This window comes from Leucoraja erinacea, chromosome 16, assembly GCF_028641065.1.
Source record: "Leucoraja erinacea ecotype New England chromosome 16, Leri_hhj_1, whole genome shotgun sequence".
Classification (NCBI taxonomy): Eukaryota; Metazoa; Chordata; class Chondrichthyes; order Rajiformes; family Rajidae; genus Leucoraja; species Leucoraja erinaceus.
The window spans coordinates 27,586,173-27,603,658 of NC_073392.1; the positions used below are offsets into that span (position 1 = coordinate 27,586,173).

Consider the following 17,486-nt stretch of genomic DNA (forward strand, 5'->3'; position numbering starts at 1 on the left):
TTTTTATGAGGACATTAAATTACTATAGATAGGAAGACAGGATGCCATGGGTTATGGGGAGAAGGCAGGAGAATGGGGTTGAGAAAGAAGGATAGATCAGATATGATTGAATGGCAGACTAGACTTGATGGGCCAAATGACCTAAATCTGCTCCGACAACTTATGAAGACAGAGGCAACAGGCAAGAGGAGGGTACAAACAGATATGATAAGCTAAATGGTTTCATTGGAGACATCAAGCATGGAATAGCATCGTAGCTATAAGTGACTTACGAGTAGTAGCAGTGATCGTTACTGGGTGTCCTTCTCGATTTTCAATCAACGCAACAACTTTTACGAGATAATTAATTCCACCTTCAAGATCCACAATATCAATAGTGCTTACATCTCCAGGTACAACCTTGCTGGTCTCAGGTCCTCCTGGAAACATTGAAGGGAAACAACAAGAGACCTTGGTTACTTTCCAAAATAAATTCAGGGTTATCTCCTCTATCTCATGCTCATATCTACAATTCATATTCCTCATGGTGCTCCGGTTTCCTGCCACATTCCACGGCTTGCAGGTTTGTAGGTTAAATGCCTTTGGCAAAAAAAATCTAAAAATCTAAATTGTCCCTAGTGTGTCGGATAGCGCTAGTACATGAGAGAGTCAAGAGAGAGTTAGATAGAGTTCTTAAAGATAGCGGAGTCAAGAGATATGGGGAGAAGGCAGGAACGGGGTACTGATTGTGGATGTTCAGCCATGATCACAGTGAATGGCGGTCCTGGCTCGAAGGGCCGAATAGGCCTATTCCAACAACTATTGTCGATTGTCTCTGGTCATATGTAGCTTTTTAAGCCCGATTGATTTTGGAGGGATCAGAAGATCATATGTTGAAAAAAAGTCCAAGACGTTTCACAAGGGGAAAATATGATCTCATCTCAGAGCATCCTGGATGAGGAAAAGTTTGGAGATAGTAGATTTCATGAGTTAGTCACACCGCAGATACAGGAAGAAAAATAGTGGGTGACCACTGGGAAGGGAAGTAGATGTTGTAGGAATCCACTCTGGTCATTCAACCCCCCTCAGGTAGAATGTGTTGGATTCTGTTGTGGGGGACTTGGCTGCAAGTTTATGGCACCACAGCTAGCTCTAATGCACAGCAGTGGAGAGAAGAGTCAAGATAAACGAAGTGGCAGGGGATTCATTCGTGAGAGAAATAGACAGGTATTTCTGTGGCTGAGAGCGAGCCTCCAGAATAGTGTGTCACCTCCCTAGTGTGCCAGTATTATGGATATCTCGGAGTAGGTACAGGACATTCCGAAGCGGGAAGAAGAACAGCCAGAGGTTGCAGTACACATTGGTGCTAATGACCTAGGTAGAAAGAGTGATGTTTTCCTGCAAAGTGAGTTTAGGATGTTAGGCAGGGCTTTACTTTAGACTTTAGACTTGAGAGATAACAGGCCATTTGGCCCACCGAGTCCATGCCACAGTGATCACCCAGTACACTAGCACTAGGAATAATTGATAATTTTACCAAATCCAATTAACTCAGCGGGTCAGGCAACATCTCTGGAGAAAAGGAATATGCAACGTTTCAGATTGTGACCTGCATGTCTTTGGAGTGTTGGATGAAACCGGAGAAATCCCACGCATTCACAATGGGAACATATAAACTCCGTATAGACAGCATCCATAGTCAGGATCGAACGTGGGTCTCTGGTGCTGTAAGGCAGCAACTCCATCACTGCGCCACTGTGTGGCCCCACAGGTTAAGAAACAGGACCTTTCGGGTTGTGATCTCAATATTACTCCCAATGGCGCATACCAGAGAGGGTAGGATGAATAAATATGTGGCTAAAGAGCTGCTGCATGAGATAGGCCTTTAGGTACATGGTTGACCAGAATAAGGCGGAGAGGTTGCATTTAAACTGGAAGGGGACCAACATTCCTGCAGGGTTGCTCACACTACTCGGGAGATTTTTAATTAATTTGGCAGAGGGGGAGGGAAGCCCAGTTGCAATGCAGCAGGTGGGGAGAAAAATGTGGAAGATCAATGGAGCAAGAGCATTAGGCAGATGGGGTGATGTGGATCATGTGCAGGCAGAGGAGATTAGTTTAATTTAGCATCATAATCACGAGCTGTACTATTCTATGATTTGTGTTCAATGGTGGGTCCTGGATCAAACTGGGACATAATATCACATTTCCTTCCCTGTAAACCAGTAATGAACCAGATGGATTTTTATTGCAGTCCAGTGGTCCCATGGTTCCCGAGGCAAACTTTTATTGCCAAATTCCAACTTTATTTAATAACATGAATTGAAATTCCCCAGCAAAAGTGAGATTTGAGCTCCTGTCTCTTGATTGGTTTGGTTGCACAGTTAGTAACTTAATCACTGTACTAATACATTCTTTGTTCAATTATGGTTTTGAGGGGGCTCTAGAGGTAGAGGATGCTGTTTGAAGTGGACGTTCAGAGCTGGAGATATTTCTTGGAGACTTGGCCATCGGCGACTTACCTTCACTGCGTTTCCAGCTGATTCTGTAGGACGTGGCTCCACGGACACCGACCCACGCCACACGTAGAACGTTACTGCGAGCTTCAAGCACCCTGATGTCACTGACTCCAGCCACCAGGTCATCATCAGACAATGCTGCAGCCACACCAGAGGAATCACACACTTCAGGTTACTAGATTTCAAGCCTGAACATTCAAACTGTAATCTCCAGGTTCAGGAACAGCTTCTCCCCACAACCATCAGGGCTATTAAACACTACAACCTCCAAATAAGCTCCAAACATCATAGTCTTGGATGTGTGTGTGTGAGTGTGTGTGAGTGTGAGTGTGCGTGTGCATGTGAGTGTGCGTGTGTATGTGCGTGAATGTGGGTGTGAGTGCGTGTGTGTGCATGTGAGTGTGCGTGTGTATGCGCGTGAGTGTGCGTGTGAGTGCGTGTGCGTGTAGAATATACATTCTACTGAACTTTTTCATTGTTTATTTTGATATTGTTTATCAATGTTTTACAGAGTACAACATTGACATATCTACTGTGCTGCTGCAAATAAGAATCTCATTGTTCCATTGTGGGTGACAATAACATACTCTTGACACTTAACTCTTACTGTCATGTGTAGCAGTTTTACAGCTAAAAACTTTGTCTTGCTTGCTGTCCCAACAGATTAGATATACCATACATAGATACTATCAGTTCAAACTCAAGTGCAGTAGATAGAGCAAAGGAGAAGATACAGAGTGCAGAATATAGTTCTCAACATGGTAGCAGATCAATGCCATCAACAGAAAGGATACAAAGTGCTGGAGCAACTCAGAGACTTTGGCAGCATCTCTGGCGAACATGTTTCAGCGACATTTTGGTTCAGGGCCCTTCTACCACCTGTTTGTAGGGAGGGAGGAGGAAAGAAAGCTGGGAGAGAGGAGAGGCTGGACAAAGCATGGCAGGTTCCTTATACAAAGTCCAATGTCTGTAATGGGGTAGAGGTGAATCGGACAGTTCCCCTACTTATGGAAGGACCCTCCCCCCGAAGGGATATATGGATGCAAACGGTTCAACTGGCAGGTCAACTAGGGTGGGGAAGGGCAGAGTGAGAGGGAATGCAGGGGTTACTTGAAATTAGATAAATCAAGATTCATACCATTGGGTTGTAAGTTGCCCAACCAAAATATGAGGTGCTGTTCCTTCAATTTGCGTGTGACCTCACCCTGACAGTGGAAGAGGCCCAGGACAAAAAGGTCAATATGGGAATGGGATGGGGAGTTAAATTATTTGGCAACCGCAAGATTGCGTAGACCAAGGCGGACTGAGCGTAGGTGTTCAGGTCACTGAGCTTGGGTCTGCACTGATGTGAACATTGTCCAGTGTAAAATCTCCCTCCACACATTTCCAACACCAAGCCTTGCAGGGGCCAAAAAATACTCACTGGTCTTAGCCATTATATTGACAGAGATTCCTTCTCTGCTTCCCGTTACCGGTGTGACTCCAATAGCATAAGCGGTCCCAGGCTTCAACTTCTTGATTTCGAATGTCTTGAACTCGCCGCTGATAATTTCACTCTCCTCAATTCCTAAAATAGAGGATCGGAAAATTGCTTGCATTGAAACAACACCCATCTGAACGAAAACGCTCTATAATGCAACACAAAGTAAGGTTTTCAGCCTGATCAGAGAGTTACCGCACCTTTCGCCCACTTGGTCCATGCCGAACAGGGACCAACCCAGCGTTGTGCGGCAGTAGCTCTACCAGCCGCGCCACTGTGCCGCAGAGAATGTGATGGTGATCACATTGTTGAACCACCGGGTGGTTCACCAGACACAATACCCTAGCTAGGTCTGGTAAGTATATCTCGTTCCTTCCCTGAGAGACATTAGCAAATGGTGGATTTGTTCCAACAATTCAAAGTCATATTTTACTGCTCTTCATTTCCATACTCACAAGTTCTGAACTCCTACCAAGCCGATATCAGGCCACTGAACAGTCCTCTCATCAGCTACAGTGCGGTCCTGACTGTCCATTTACCTCACTGGAGACCTTTGAACAATTATTGATAGGACTTTAATGGAGCCTGAAGGATGTCCCGACCCAAAACATCTTCAACGAGACCTGGGTGTTGCAACGAGACCTGGGTGTCATGGTACACCAGTCATTGAACGTAGGTATGCAGGGGCAGCAGGCAGTGAAGAAAGCAAATGGTATGTTAGCATTCATAGCAAAAGGATTTGAGTATAAGAGCAGGGAGGTTCTACTGCAGTTGTACAGGGTCTTGGTGAGACCACACCTGGAGTATTGCGTACAGTTTTGGTCTCCTAATCTGAGGAAAGACATTCTTGCCATAGAGGGAGTACAGAGAAGGTTCACCAGACTGATTCCTGGGATGGCAGGACTTTTATATGAAGAAAGACTGGATAGACTCGGCTTGTACACGCTAGAATTTAGAAGATTGAGAGGGGATATTATAGAAACTTACAAAATTCTTAAGGGGTTGGACAGGCTAGATGCAGGAAGATTATTCCCGATGTTGGGGAAGTCCAGAACTAGGGGTCACAGTTTAAGGATAAGAGGGAAGTATTTTAGGACCGAGATGAGAAAATCATTTTTTACACAGAGAGTGGTGTATCTGTGGAATTCTCTGCCACAGAAGGTAGTTGAGGCCAGTTCATTGGCTATATTTAAGAGGGAGTTAGATGTGGCCCTTGTGGCTAAAGGTATCAGGGGGTATGGAGAGAAGGCAGGGATGGGATACTGAGTTGGATGATCAGCCATGATCATATTGAATGGCGGTGCAGGCTTGAAGGACCGAATGGCCTACTCCTGCACCTATTGTCTATGTTTCTATGTCACCCATCCTTTTTCTCCAGAGATGCTGCCTGATCCGCTAACTTACTCCAGTACTTTGTGTCTATCTTTAATCGGACTTTACCGACCAATGTTATAGCTTTGTACTAAATTGTGTACCCTTTATCTGTGCACTGTGGACAGCTTGATTGATTTCATGTACACTTTTCTTTGACTGAATGCCATGCAGCCAAAGGCTTTTCACTGTAGATTAGTACAGGAGAAATAACAAACTATACTAAACTACAAATATAATAAACTAAACTAAACCTTTCCACTATATTATTTGTCTGGTAAAATAGCCCTCATGCTACATTGGGGAGAGTAAAGATCTGGTACTGGGCAATTGCAATGATGAAGAGGAGTAGGAGACACCCTGGCACAGATTCTGCGCCACCGGAGAACAATGAGACCCACCATCAGCATTCTTCCAGGTGATTTTGTACGCCGAAGCCCTGCCGACTGCAGTCCATGACACCTGGAGCATGTTGCTTCGAATCTTGGTCACTCTCAGTTTGGTCACATCTCCCACGATGGAATCTTATGATTAAAAATACCACAGAAATATGTTAGTCACAGCCATCAAAACGTCCTTACAAGCAGAAAATGTGGCGTTCATTCCTTCTCTTTCTCTAGGCTGCAGACGAGGCACTTTAGAATTTGCGTTACAGTTCTATGCCTGGTCGCAAAATGGTGTTGGATCGTACCGACTCTTTGCATGCCCTTCTCAGAAGGGTCCTTCCATAAGCTGGGTACTGTCCAATTCACCTCTATCCCATAGAGGACATTGGACTTTGTCGATGGAACAAATCTGAGAACTATATTCTGCAGTCTTCCTCTTTGCACCATCTAATGTATTTGAGTATGTATTGATTGTATTTAAATATGGTATATTCCAATCTGTTTGGATATCATGCAAAACCAGGGGGCGCCGCACGATGGCTGCCTCGCCAACGGTCTGTCTTCATCTTTTTCCTTCTGTGTTTTTAGTTTGTTGTAGTTTATCTTTAGTTTTGTATTTGTTGGGGGGGGGGTGGGGGGGGGGGGGGGGGGGGGGGAACGTCTTTATCTTTTTCCTCGATGGGGATGTGACTTTTTATGTGTCGTATCTCCGTCTGCACTGCGGCCTAACATCGTGGAGCTGGCAGCCTCTTGTGTGGGACATCTAGAGCTCCAAAACCGCGGAGCCTGCGGATTTTAACATCTTGGAGCGGATGATCCCTTTGCCAGGAGTCGTCCGCTGGTGCTCCAACCTGCGGGAGCTGCGGACTTTAACATCGTAGAGCTCGCTGTCCCTGGTTAGCGGCCAACTTCGGGGACTCCAAGCCGCAGGAGTTTGACCACCCCCATGTAGGAGATTAGACCACCCTGACATGGGAGCTCGATCGCCGGCTGTGGATAGTTCGACTCCCCTGACCGCGGGTGTAAAATAGGAAAGAAGATAAGACTTCCATCACAGTGGGGAATAGGGAGGAGCCGCTGTGGTGGATGTTTATGACAATTTTTTTATGTCGTTGTGTGTCTTGTTGCTTTTTTGGTATGACTGCATGGCAAACCAAATTCCTCATATGTTGCAAAATATACTTGGCTAATAAATTACGATTATGATTATGAAAACACAACATTTCAGTATACCTCAGTGCATGTGACAATAATACACCTAAACTTAAAAATCAACTAATACAATCATTCTAATCTTTTAAGTCATTCTAATCTTTTCTACCTGCCATAAAGCACAATTTCTACATGTTCTACCTATTGTATTTGCGTTTGACTTGATTGTAGTTTTGTATAGTATACATAGCATGCAAAGCAAAGCCCTCACTGTATCTCAGTGCATGTGACAATACTAAACCTAAAACGTAAAACCTGATGTGGCCTTTGGCAACATCCAAAGCCATGTGGGTTTGCGGGTTAATTGCCCTCTGTAAATTGCCCCTAGTGTGTAGGGAGTGGATGGGAAAGTGGAGTAACATAGAACCAGTGTGAACAGGTGATCAATGGTCAGTGTCCAAAGCTGTTACCATGCTGTATCTCCAAACTATAAATTAATACGAGCAGGCAATAAAATTATCCCAGACTAAATAATTCTCATCATTTATTCTAACTGTTCCTGTAGATTTATGGATGTTTACTCTTGCCTTTCCTATACACTTCTCACCTCTTGCCAAGTGGCCACCTATGAAGAGCTTTATTGATGATCTGCCTCACTAGAAATGTGGTGGTGAGGAAAGATTCTAACAACTAACTCCCACCTGGAAGTCTAACTCCCACCTGAAAGTTTAGACTTCCAGGTGGGAGTTAGTTGTTAGAATCATTTGGGAGAGATGTTCATCCAAGGACTCTCTCATCCCTTATGTGAACACAAAGTATTTTGTAGTCCTATTTTGAAAAACAACAAAGGATAATAACACAAGAAAATATGAGCAGGAGTAGGCCATCATACCCCTCAAGCCTGCTCCTGCACGCAATATAATCATTTTGGAAGTCAGTGTGTAGGCAGGCTAGGCAGTAACCCTCTTGTGCACAAAGCTTCAATAAATACCACCTAAATAAAGACCATATTCTGAGACAGCAGGGCACCACAGCTGGTAGATCTACTGCCTCACAGCTCCAAAGACCCAAGTTCAATCCTGACCTCGAGTCCAAAATCTGAACAAAAAAAATCTGAGAGTATCACAAACTACACTCAGGATAAACATCCATAATCACGATTGGAGTTAAAATTCAATGCTAAACACCACTAGAATTCCTAGCTCCACCTGGAGTCAGAATTCACACTAAAATCATTAGAGCTTCAGAACAAGAATATGTTTAGGTTTATTACTGTCACATGTACCAAGGTACCACGAACATTTTGCATGCTATCCAATCAAGGACCGCTCTCACCCCAACCACAGACTGTTTACCCTCCTACCATCCAGGAGGCGTTACAGGTCTCTCCGTTGCCGGACCAGTAGGTCCAGGAACAGCTTCTTCCCTGCGGCTGTTACATTACTCAACACTGTACCTCGGTGACTGCCAATCCCCCCCCCCCCCCCGAACACCAGGAAAAAATAATTGCACTACTGTGACTGTATGCACGTAAATATATTTATCTATTGCTCATATTCTTTGTCGCTCTTCTAGGGAGATGCTAACTGCTTTTTGTTGTCTCTGTACTGTACACTGCACAATGACAATAAAGTTTGAATCTGAATCTAAATCGGAGATCAGATAATAATATACATAAAAACAGTCAAATTCAAGTACTGTAGGTGGAGCGAAAGAGAAGATACAGAGTGCAGACTATAGTTCTCTGCATTGTAGCACATCTGTTCCACTGAGACAGGGTACTGAGTACAAGGGAAAATCCATACGGTGCAAGGGAAGTGGTTGAGGCAGCTATAATAACAATATTTAAAAGGCATTTGGACAGGTAAATAGCAAGGAAAGAGTTTGATGTAGACGGGTCAAATGCAGTCAAATGGGTATAGCTTATCAATTTGGTTATCAAATGGGCCTGTTACCCCACTCACTGAAAGGTTTGAGAGGTCACAGGGATACTCATGCCCCTATTTCTTTTGCACAGCATCAATGTTACCAACAGTGGGGCTGCAACCTCACCACTTACTGGTTGTTGTAGTCACCGTCACTGGGTTCCCCTCTCTGGATCCCACTAATGGCGAAACCTCAATTGCGTAAACATTGTTGGGCTCCAAGGCTTCGATGACGAAAGAGGTAGTAGCACTGCTGAGGAATCTGCTGTCCTTGACACCTGAGTGAACAAAATAATGAACCAGTAACACAGAGCATGTCCACAACAACTGTATTAAGGCATTCACGTAGTGCTTCACATGCATAATTCGGCAACAACCCCATGCAGGATGATTCTGGACAGGTAAGTTTGAATGAGTGTATTAAAGGAAAAGAGAGGTGGAGAGAGATCAGGGAAGAATTCCAGTGCTTAAGAAACGAGGAGAGAACCAGAGATGCACAAGTGGTCGGGATTGGAGGAGCACCAAGACTGAATGAGCAAGGTTCCCATTTTGACTCCACTGGGTTGGCAACTCTTCAGGAATTCCGTGGAATCTCCACAAATTGAGGATCATGCCCCCAATACACTGCCGCGAACAACCTGGCATTAATGCAAAAGGACAGCACAGTGGTACAGCTGATATAACCGCTACCTCATAGTGTCAGAGACCAGGGTTCGATCCTGACCACAGGAGCTGCCTGTATGGAGTTTTCACGTTCCCCCTGTGACATGGATTTCCTCCAGCTGCTCGGGTTTTTTCCCACATCCCAATGACATGCAGGTTTGTTAGTTAATTGGCCTCTGTAAATTGTCCCTAGTATGTAGGGATGGGATGCAAAAAGTGGGATAACATATAACTACTGTGAATGGGTGATTGAAGGTAAGCGTGAACTCAGTGGGCCTGTTTCCATGCTGTGTCAATGCTGTATCAATCAATCAATCAATAATATAAGGCACCCATTAATAAATTCCACAGTGAGTTCAGGTGAAATATCTTTACACGGAGAGTGGGGAGATTGTGGTCAAAGTGAAAAACCAATGGCGATGTGATTCTGTTGTGTTTGTGGAAAAATGAACAGAGGGAATGTGTTGATGGGGATTAGCTGAGGAAGAGGGAAAGGAAGTTGATGTAAAGCACTCAAAGTGCTGGGGTAACACAGTGGGTCAGGCTACATCTCTGGAGAACATGGATGGGCATCGTTTCGGATCAAAATCCTTTAGGCCTTCAGAATCAGTCACCCTTCTATGTTCTCCGGAGATGCTGCCTCACCCGCTGAGTTACTCCAGCACTTCGTGTCGCTTTATATAAACCAGCATCTGCAGTTCCTTGTTTCTACATCATGTAAAACACTGACCAACTGAGCAGTTGGGCCAACTGGTAATGTTGTGGTCCCAATATTACACAATGTAAGTCAAAGGCCCGGATAGGGTGGATGTGGGAAGGATGCTTCCACTAGTGGTCTAGGACCAGAAAGCACAGCCTCAGAATAAAAGGACCTAACTGTAGAAAGGAGATGAGGAGGAATTTTAGTTAGAGGGTGATGAATCTGTGGAATTAATTGCCACAGACGGCTGCGGAGGCCATGACATTGGATATTTTTGAAGCGGAGATTGACGGGTTCTTGATTAGTAAGGGTGTCAAAGGTTACAAGAAGAAGGCAGGAGAATGGTGTTGAGAGGAAAAGATAGAGCAGCCATGATTGAATGGCGGAGCAGACTAAATGGGCTGAATGGCCTAAGTCTGCTCCTGTGACTTATGATTAGGCTTCAGCAGAGCGAATGGAGGCCCGAGAAAACCTTCCGACACTTCAAACTCGTATCACGCGGACCCAACCCGCTGACAAGGCAGGACACGCACCGTCCGCTCGCATCCACGTCACCCTGTACGCCGTGGCTCCGATAACTCCGACCCAGCGGACATGAATCCGTGTGCTCTGCGTTTCAACCACCTGAAGGTCGGTCACCTCTCCTGTGACAATTGCTTGTGGAGAGAAAGTAGACTTTTACAAGCAAACAAACAAATTCATATTTTGAAAAGGAATGCAGGAAAACGGCACCATGGTGCATGGGAATTCCACCATCTATAGATCAAGCCGCACCCCATCCTAATTTGGAAAATTATCAATGGGCTCTTCATTGTCATCCAGTGTGGAAACAGGCCCTTTGGCCCAACTTGCCCATGCCGACCAAGATGCCCTATCTAGACTACTCCCACCTGCTTGTGTTTTGCTCACATCCCCCTAAACTCATATACTTGTCCAAATGTCTTTTAAATGTTGTTTTAGTACCTGCCTCAACTACCTTCTCCGGCAGCTCGTTCCATATGCCCAGCACCCTGCTATGTGGATATTAGTCATCTTACAGAGAGTCAGCACAGACAGAAAAGGCTGAATGGCCTCATTCAGTACTATATGATTCTATAATCATATAGGAGTGTTCACCCGGCGCCGGAGTTCCATCTTCCCGGCAAGAGGGCCTGAAAACATCGGACTAGCAGCGGAGGCCACAAATAGGCCATGACCTCGGGTGATCACAGAGGAAGAGGACTGAACTTTTCGATGCCTTTCCCCACAGTGGAAAATGTTGATTCTGCTGTGGGGGGACGTTCATGTTGAATTCTATAATGCGTTGTGTCATTTTTCTTTTATTTTAATTTTTCTATGGATGTTATGGAAAATTATTATTTATTTATTTTATGTAATTATTTAGTACTAATTATTTATTTTATGTAAAGCACTTTGGTTTCAACGCGAGTTGATTTAAACGTGCTATATAAATAAAATGTAAGTAGGTAAATAAATACATACTATAATAATGTCTCCACAATGCAGCAAATCATTTTTCTGTCCGGGCCGTTTGACAGGTCTGGAAACTCTTCCTTTAATAAAGTTACATGATAATATAATGACTGATGGTCAGGTAACTCACCGGTCCTGACTGTGAAGGTGGCAGGATTTCCCAGTCTGCTCCCTACCATTGCTGAAACTCCAATGATGTACACGGTGTTCGACTGCAATCCTACCAGGTCATACGTGTTCACGGAAGCACTCAGGATTCTGCTCTCCTCGGTTCCTAACTCAAACAAAGAGAAACGTTGTGAAGGATGGAACGGTTGCCAGTGCAAGGTAACAACACCTGTCATCACCTCAAGACCTTTTATACACGAGTTACTTGTGAACAGGCACCTGGTTCAAACCACTGAACAATGTGTGGTAACACTGAGGTGAAGGACATGTATTTCTATTCTCTTCTCAGGATTTGTCCCTAGCGTTTCAGGTGGGATCAAAAAAACATTAATGCATAGTGGCACATTGGTAAAGTTGCTGCCTTACAGCGCCAGAAACTTAGGTTCGATCCTGATCATATGTGCTGTCGGTATGGAGTTTGTGCGTTCTCTCTGTGACCGTGTGGGTGTTCTCTGGGTGATCCTATTTCCTCCCACACTCCAAAAATGTGCAGGTTTGTAGGTTCATTGGCTTCAGTAAAAATTGTAAATTGTCGCTAGTGTGCAGGATAATGCTAGTGTAGGGCAGAGCCAGTGCCAGTTTCCACACTGGTTCTCAAATGTCTAAGCCTAAAATTGGATGTTCATGTCAATGTTCATACCGTTCGGTTGCAAGCCTGAGGCATTTTGGAAAGACAGAGGAAGCTGACGAGTTTAAAGCTATTAACAGAAAAGACTTACCGTCTGCACGTTTCCACATGACCTTGTACGCTGTTGCCTGGGACAATCCCCTCCACGCAATCCGAATTATATTACTCTGTGTGTCCAAGGGGCGGAGTTCCGTAACCCGTCCAACAGTTGCATCTTACATCACACCGAATGGAGAGAAAAGAGAAGAGGATATTTAAACCATCTGTAAAGTGAGCAAATCTAATCCTTAACTGAGATGTGTGCAAGCCATCAACAAAAGGGAACTGCACTGATTCCACCTAGCCACTCCAACAGAACCTTCTTCCCCGGGTGGAAATGTCAAAGACTAGCGGACATAGCTTTCAGGTGAGAGGGGCAAAGTTTAAAGGAGATATGTTGGGCAAGTTTTTTTTGTTTTTTTAAACACAGAGGGTGATGGGTGCCTGAAACACACTGCCAGGGGTGATGGTGGAGGCAGACACGATAGTGGCGTTTAAGCAGTTTTCACATAGGTACATGGATATGCAGGGAATGGAGGGATCTGGATTACGTGCAGACAGGTGAGATTAATTTATCTGGGCTTCATGTTCAGCACAAAAATTGTGGGCCAAAGGACCTGTTGCCAATTGTGGGCCAAAGGGCCTATGATGTATAGGTGGGTGGTAGAATCAATGGAATTTGAGTAAGTTGGTGTGCGACATTAAGGTGAAGTACCTGTTTCCATGAATCTATGTCTTCATGTGGTATTCCCCTTGGAAACTCTTCACAGAGGGATCCTACCATGAAATGTTTCATGTGGGGCCTGTGTACTCTATGACAGAGTAGGGGAATCGAGGCCACTGGTTTTAGGTGAGAGAGGAAAATGTAATTGGAACCTGAGGGGGCAACTGTTTTTACACAAAGGATGGAAGGTATATGGAACGAGCTGCCAGAAGAAGTATGTGTAGGAAGGAACTGCACATTCTGGTTTAAACCGAAGATAGACACAAAATGCTGAAGTAACTCAGTGGGACAGTCAGCATCTATGGAGAAAAGGGATGGGTTGCGTTTTGGGTTGAGACCCTTCTTCAGCTTCTCTCCATAGATGCTGCCTGGCCCGCTGAGTTACTCCAGCATTTTGTGTCTATTGTCAGAAGAGGTAGTTGAGGCAAGTACCATCACAACATTTACACTACATTTGGACACGTACATGGATAGGGTAGGTTTAGAGGGATATGGTAGACTAGTGTAGATGTGGCATGTTGGTAAGTGTGGGCAAGTTGGGCGGAAGTGCCTGTTTCCACACTGTATGCCTCTATGAAATCATCTTCCAAACCTACGATCCCCAACAACAAGGGTAAGGGCAGCAGGTTCATGGGAACACCAGCTGATTCCTCTCCAAATTGTACCCTGTTCAGATTTGGAAATGTATCACCTGCACCTCTTTGCCGCTGGGTCTAAATCCTGGAACTCACTCTTTCAGAGCACTAGGATTGTAGCAGTTCAAAAAGATGGCTCAGCACCACCTTCTCATGGACAATTAGCAACGGACAACACACGTTGGGCTCGTCAGTGATCGCCTGTTCCTAAAAAATATTTTAAAATATCCTTGAATTCTGGCTATAAGGCCTATGCTTGGAGTCTTTGGGAGGTCAACCACAATGTATGGATCTGGAGTCCTTTGTCAGCCACACAAGGCGAGGATTTCAAATTCCTTCCCTGAATTAAATTAATGAATCAGACCATTTTTAAACAACAGCCAACATTACTAACGCTAATGTTTCGTGTAGACGTAATTAAATATCTAAATAGAAAATTTGTTCACAGTCACTTGAACCCAATTCTTCAGATCATTAGCCCAACAGGTTGTTAGTTTAGTTTACTTGGAGCAGTGAACATCCTTGATGTGTGGAATATGTTTTGCAATACATCAGTTAGGCACTTTGAGCAACTTGGCAAGCTCTGCTCAATTGCTGGAGTTTCCTGTTTATCACATGCATCCTTATGGGCACAGCACTCATGTTACCAACATCTGTCATTCGAAAAGCAGAGGGATCGATGCCAGAATTTAAATCCAAACCCTCCTGGTTCACTGTTTAACCAACTGAGCGACCTAACCCATTTTGTCACCGAAGGAACGAGACTCACCACCTGTAACTAACCATTATGGGAATACAAACAAAGCCACAATAACGTGTTTAAGCAGCATTTTTAACATTGTAAAACTTCACATGGATGACATCAAATAAAGAAAGACACAAAGTACTGGAGTAACTCAGCGGGTCAGGCAGCATCTCTGGCGGAAATGGGTGGGTAATGGTTTGTGTTGGGACATTGAGTTCAGACATCAAACAGAATCTGACATCAAGCCACACAAGGATATAACATTTAAACAGTGGTGAGATATTGAAAAGCTTTGGTGTTCAGAGGGACCTGGATGTCTTTATTAAGTATTTTCTAAAGCGGAGATTGATAAGTTGGGGCACAGTTCCTGATTCAAAGAGGTAGCAGTGAGGATGGATTTGTGGCACATCATCTGTTTTGGATAGTTGCCGTAGCCTTTTGCCTTGTCCAAATGACTTCCCACCACACATACTGATTGGTTAGGGCATCAAAGTTATGGGGAGAAAGCAGGAGAATGGGGTTGAGAGGGAAAAATAGATCAGCCATGATCGAATGGCACAGCAGACTCAATGGGACAAATGATTTAATTCTGCTCATTTGTCGTATGATCTTGTTATGGATTGAAAGTTAACTTGCAACTTTGTGATCTGCTATTGAGATAAGGCACAGTGAAATTGCACTGTGACAAGGCACAGTGAAATTCTTTGCTTGCATACACAAGGTAGGCAAATAGTGACCACCTATGGCACTGACAAGGTTACAAAGTATGTGCTTTGTTCTCCCCCTTCCCCTCCCCCACAGCGGTCCCCCACGCCAGGACCCCACTGTCCATTGTTCGTCTTCCGCCCTCACGGCAGTCCCCCCCCCACGCTGGGTCCTTCATTGTTCATCCTCTCCCCCCACACGGCAGTCCCCCCCAGGCTCTCATTGACTGCCGACCGCGGGTCAACCCGCTAGGCTTCGTCGCCGCGGCAAGGTATCAAGGACCGTGTGCCATACATACAGAATGTCTGATATCTGAACTCACTATAGACAGTGGCGCTGAACACAAGGCACCATTTGAAGACAACATCTCTTTACGACACTTGGTTCGAGTCAAATTTCTTGACCAAGACATTTTTTGGTTCCCAATAAACAGTTGTAGATTCAGATCGAATTAGCTTGCAGGACGATTGTGCAAGTTAACGTAGATGTGTATTTTCAGTCCAGGAGAAAGCATGTTTGTGTGGGGAAAGAATGGATTTAGAGTTAGCACCCTGCTTATTTCATCTCTTACCTGCTCGAGCAACAATGCTGCCGGGTCTTCCCTCTCCCCCTCCTGAGAGGGCAGACACTTTGATGACGTACGCCACTCCCTGTTGCAAGCGGTCAATGTCAAATGTGGTTGTTTCACCCGACACAACTCTGGTGATCTCATAACCTGCACAGGAGATAAAAAAAACAGGTTAGCCAATTGACAATAACCCCTGCACGCAATGAGTGGTGCAGGAGCCAACCAGGCTATCCTGCCATCTTGTGCGGTGTGTTGGTCACTGTATCTCCTTGAAAAAGTCCTTTTGTTCAGTTTAGTTTTTATTATTGTCACATGTATTGAGCTATAGTGAAAAGCTTTTTGTTGAGTACTATCCAGTCAGTGAAAAGACTACACATGAATGCAATCAAGCCATCCACAGTGTACAGGTTCAGGATAAGGGGAATAACATTTAGTGCACGATAAAGTCTAATAAAGTCCGATTAAAAGATAGTCCGAGGGTCTCCAATGAGATAGATGGGAGGTCAGGACTGCTCTCTAGATGTTGGTAAGAAGGTTCAGTGCCGGATAACAGCTGGGACGAAAGAAATCCTAAATATGGAGGTATGCATGTTCACACTTCTATAGGGGAGAAGAGGGAGTGACCATGGCGAGACTGGTCCTCGATTATGCCAGTGGCCTTGCCGAGGCAGCATGAAGTGTAGATAGAAATTCACAGCCTCTATCAATGATTTAGGTGAGGGTTCCAAGTATAATATATTAAAGATTGCTGATGTATCTAAGCCATGTGATAGTGAGGTTGTGAGGAGAATGCACAGGAGCTTCAAGAGGATGTTTAGTGCAGAGATACAACATAGAATCAGGCCCTTCGGCCCACAGAATGCACGGTGACCCATTCACTCTAGTTCTATGTTATCCCAATTTCCATTCTACTCCCTATACATTAGAAGACATTTACGACCAATTAGGCTATGAACCCACACGTGGAAAGAATCTGGAGCACCTGGAGGAAGCCCACATGGTCACGTCATCTATCCATTTTCTCCAGAGATGCTATCTGACCCGCAGAGTTACTCCAGTACTTTGTGTCCTCTTTTATCATTAAAGGCTGAGGCAGAGAGGGCTGAATGGCAGGTTGATGGCAAATGCAAATAAATGTGGATACATTTAACCCATTATAAGTCTGGAGTAAAAGAGAATGAGAATTTGGTGCTAAGGGTGTTAGAGGGACATATGTTTGTTGAGGCAGGAATGACCTTGCAGATGTGCCGCCTTAAGGGTGGTAGAGTGGCACAGCAGTAGAGCTGCTGCCTCAAGGTGCCAGAGACTCGGATTCAATCCTGACTAACAATGTTGTCTGTGTGGAGTTTGTACGTTCTCCCTGTGACCACATGGATTTTCTCCGGGTGCTCTGGTTTCCTCCCACATTCTAGACGTGCTGGTTTGCAGGTAAATTCCCCCTAGGGTGTCGGATGCGAAAGTGGGATAACATGGAACGAGTGTGCGGGTAATCAATAGTTGCTACGGATTTGGTGACCGATGGGCTTGTTTCCACGCTGTATCTCCAAACTACATGAGGCAAAGGGCTCTGTGTCTACATTACTGTTGTCTTTTATCTGCTCTATCAGCATTACTAAATTTGCTGCC

At 44.7% G+C, this 17,486-nt stretch overlaps 1 protein-coding gene across 1 annotated transcript in view; it reads right to left on the reverse strand.

Moving 5' to 3' along the window:
• LOC129704692 (collagen alpha-1(VII) chain-like) overlaps window positions 1-17,486 on the reverse strand; it is a 103,327-nt gene that overhangs the window by 28,759 nt on the left and 57,082 nt on the right. The window contains exons 17-25 of the mRNA XM_055647987.1: window positions 15,864-16,007; window positions 12,536-12,658; window positions 11,779-11,922; window positions 10,709-10,831; window positions 8,947-9,090; window positions 5,751-5,873; window positions 3,922-4,065; window positions 2,502-2,636; window positions 273-419 (exon numbers count right to left, since the gene is read on the reverse strand). Coding sequence (XP_055503962.1) covers window positions 273-419; window positions 2,502-2,636; window positions 3,922-4,065; window positions 5,751-5,873; window positions 8,947-9,090; window positions 10,709-10,831; window positions 11,779-11,922; window positions 12,536-12,658; window positions 15,864-16,007 — 1,227 coding nt within the window. The remainder of the gene's footprint in view (window positions 1-272; window positions 420-2,501; window positions 2,637-3,921; window positions 4,066-5,750; window positions 5,874-8,946; window positions 9,091-10,708; window positions 10,832-11,778; window positions 11,923-12,535; window positions 12,659-15,863; window positions 16,008-17,486) is intronic.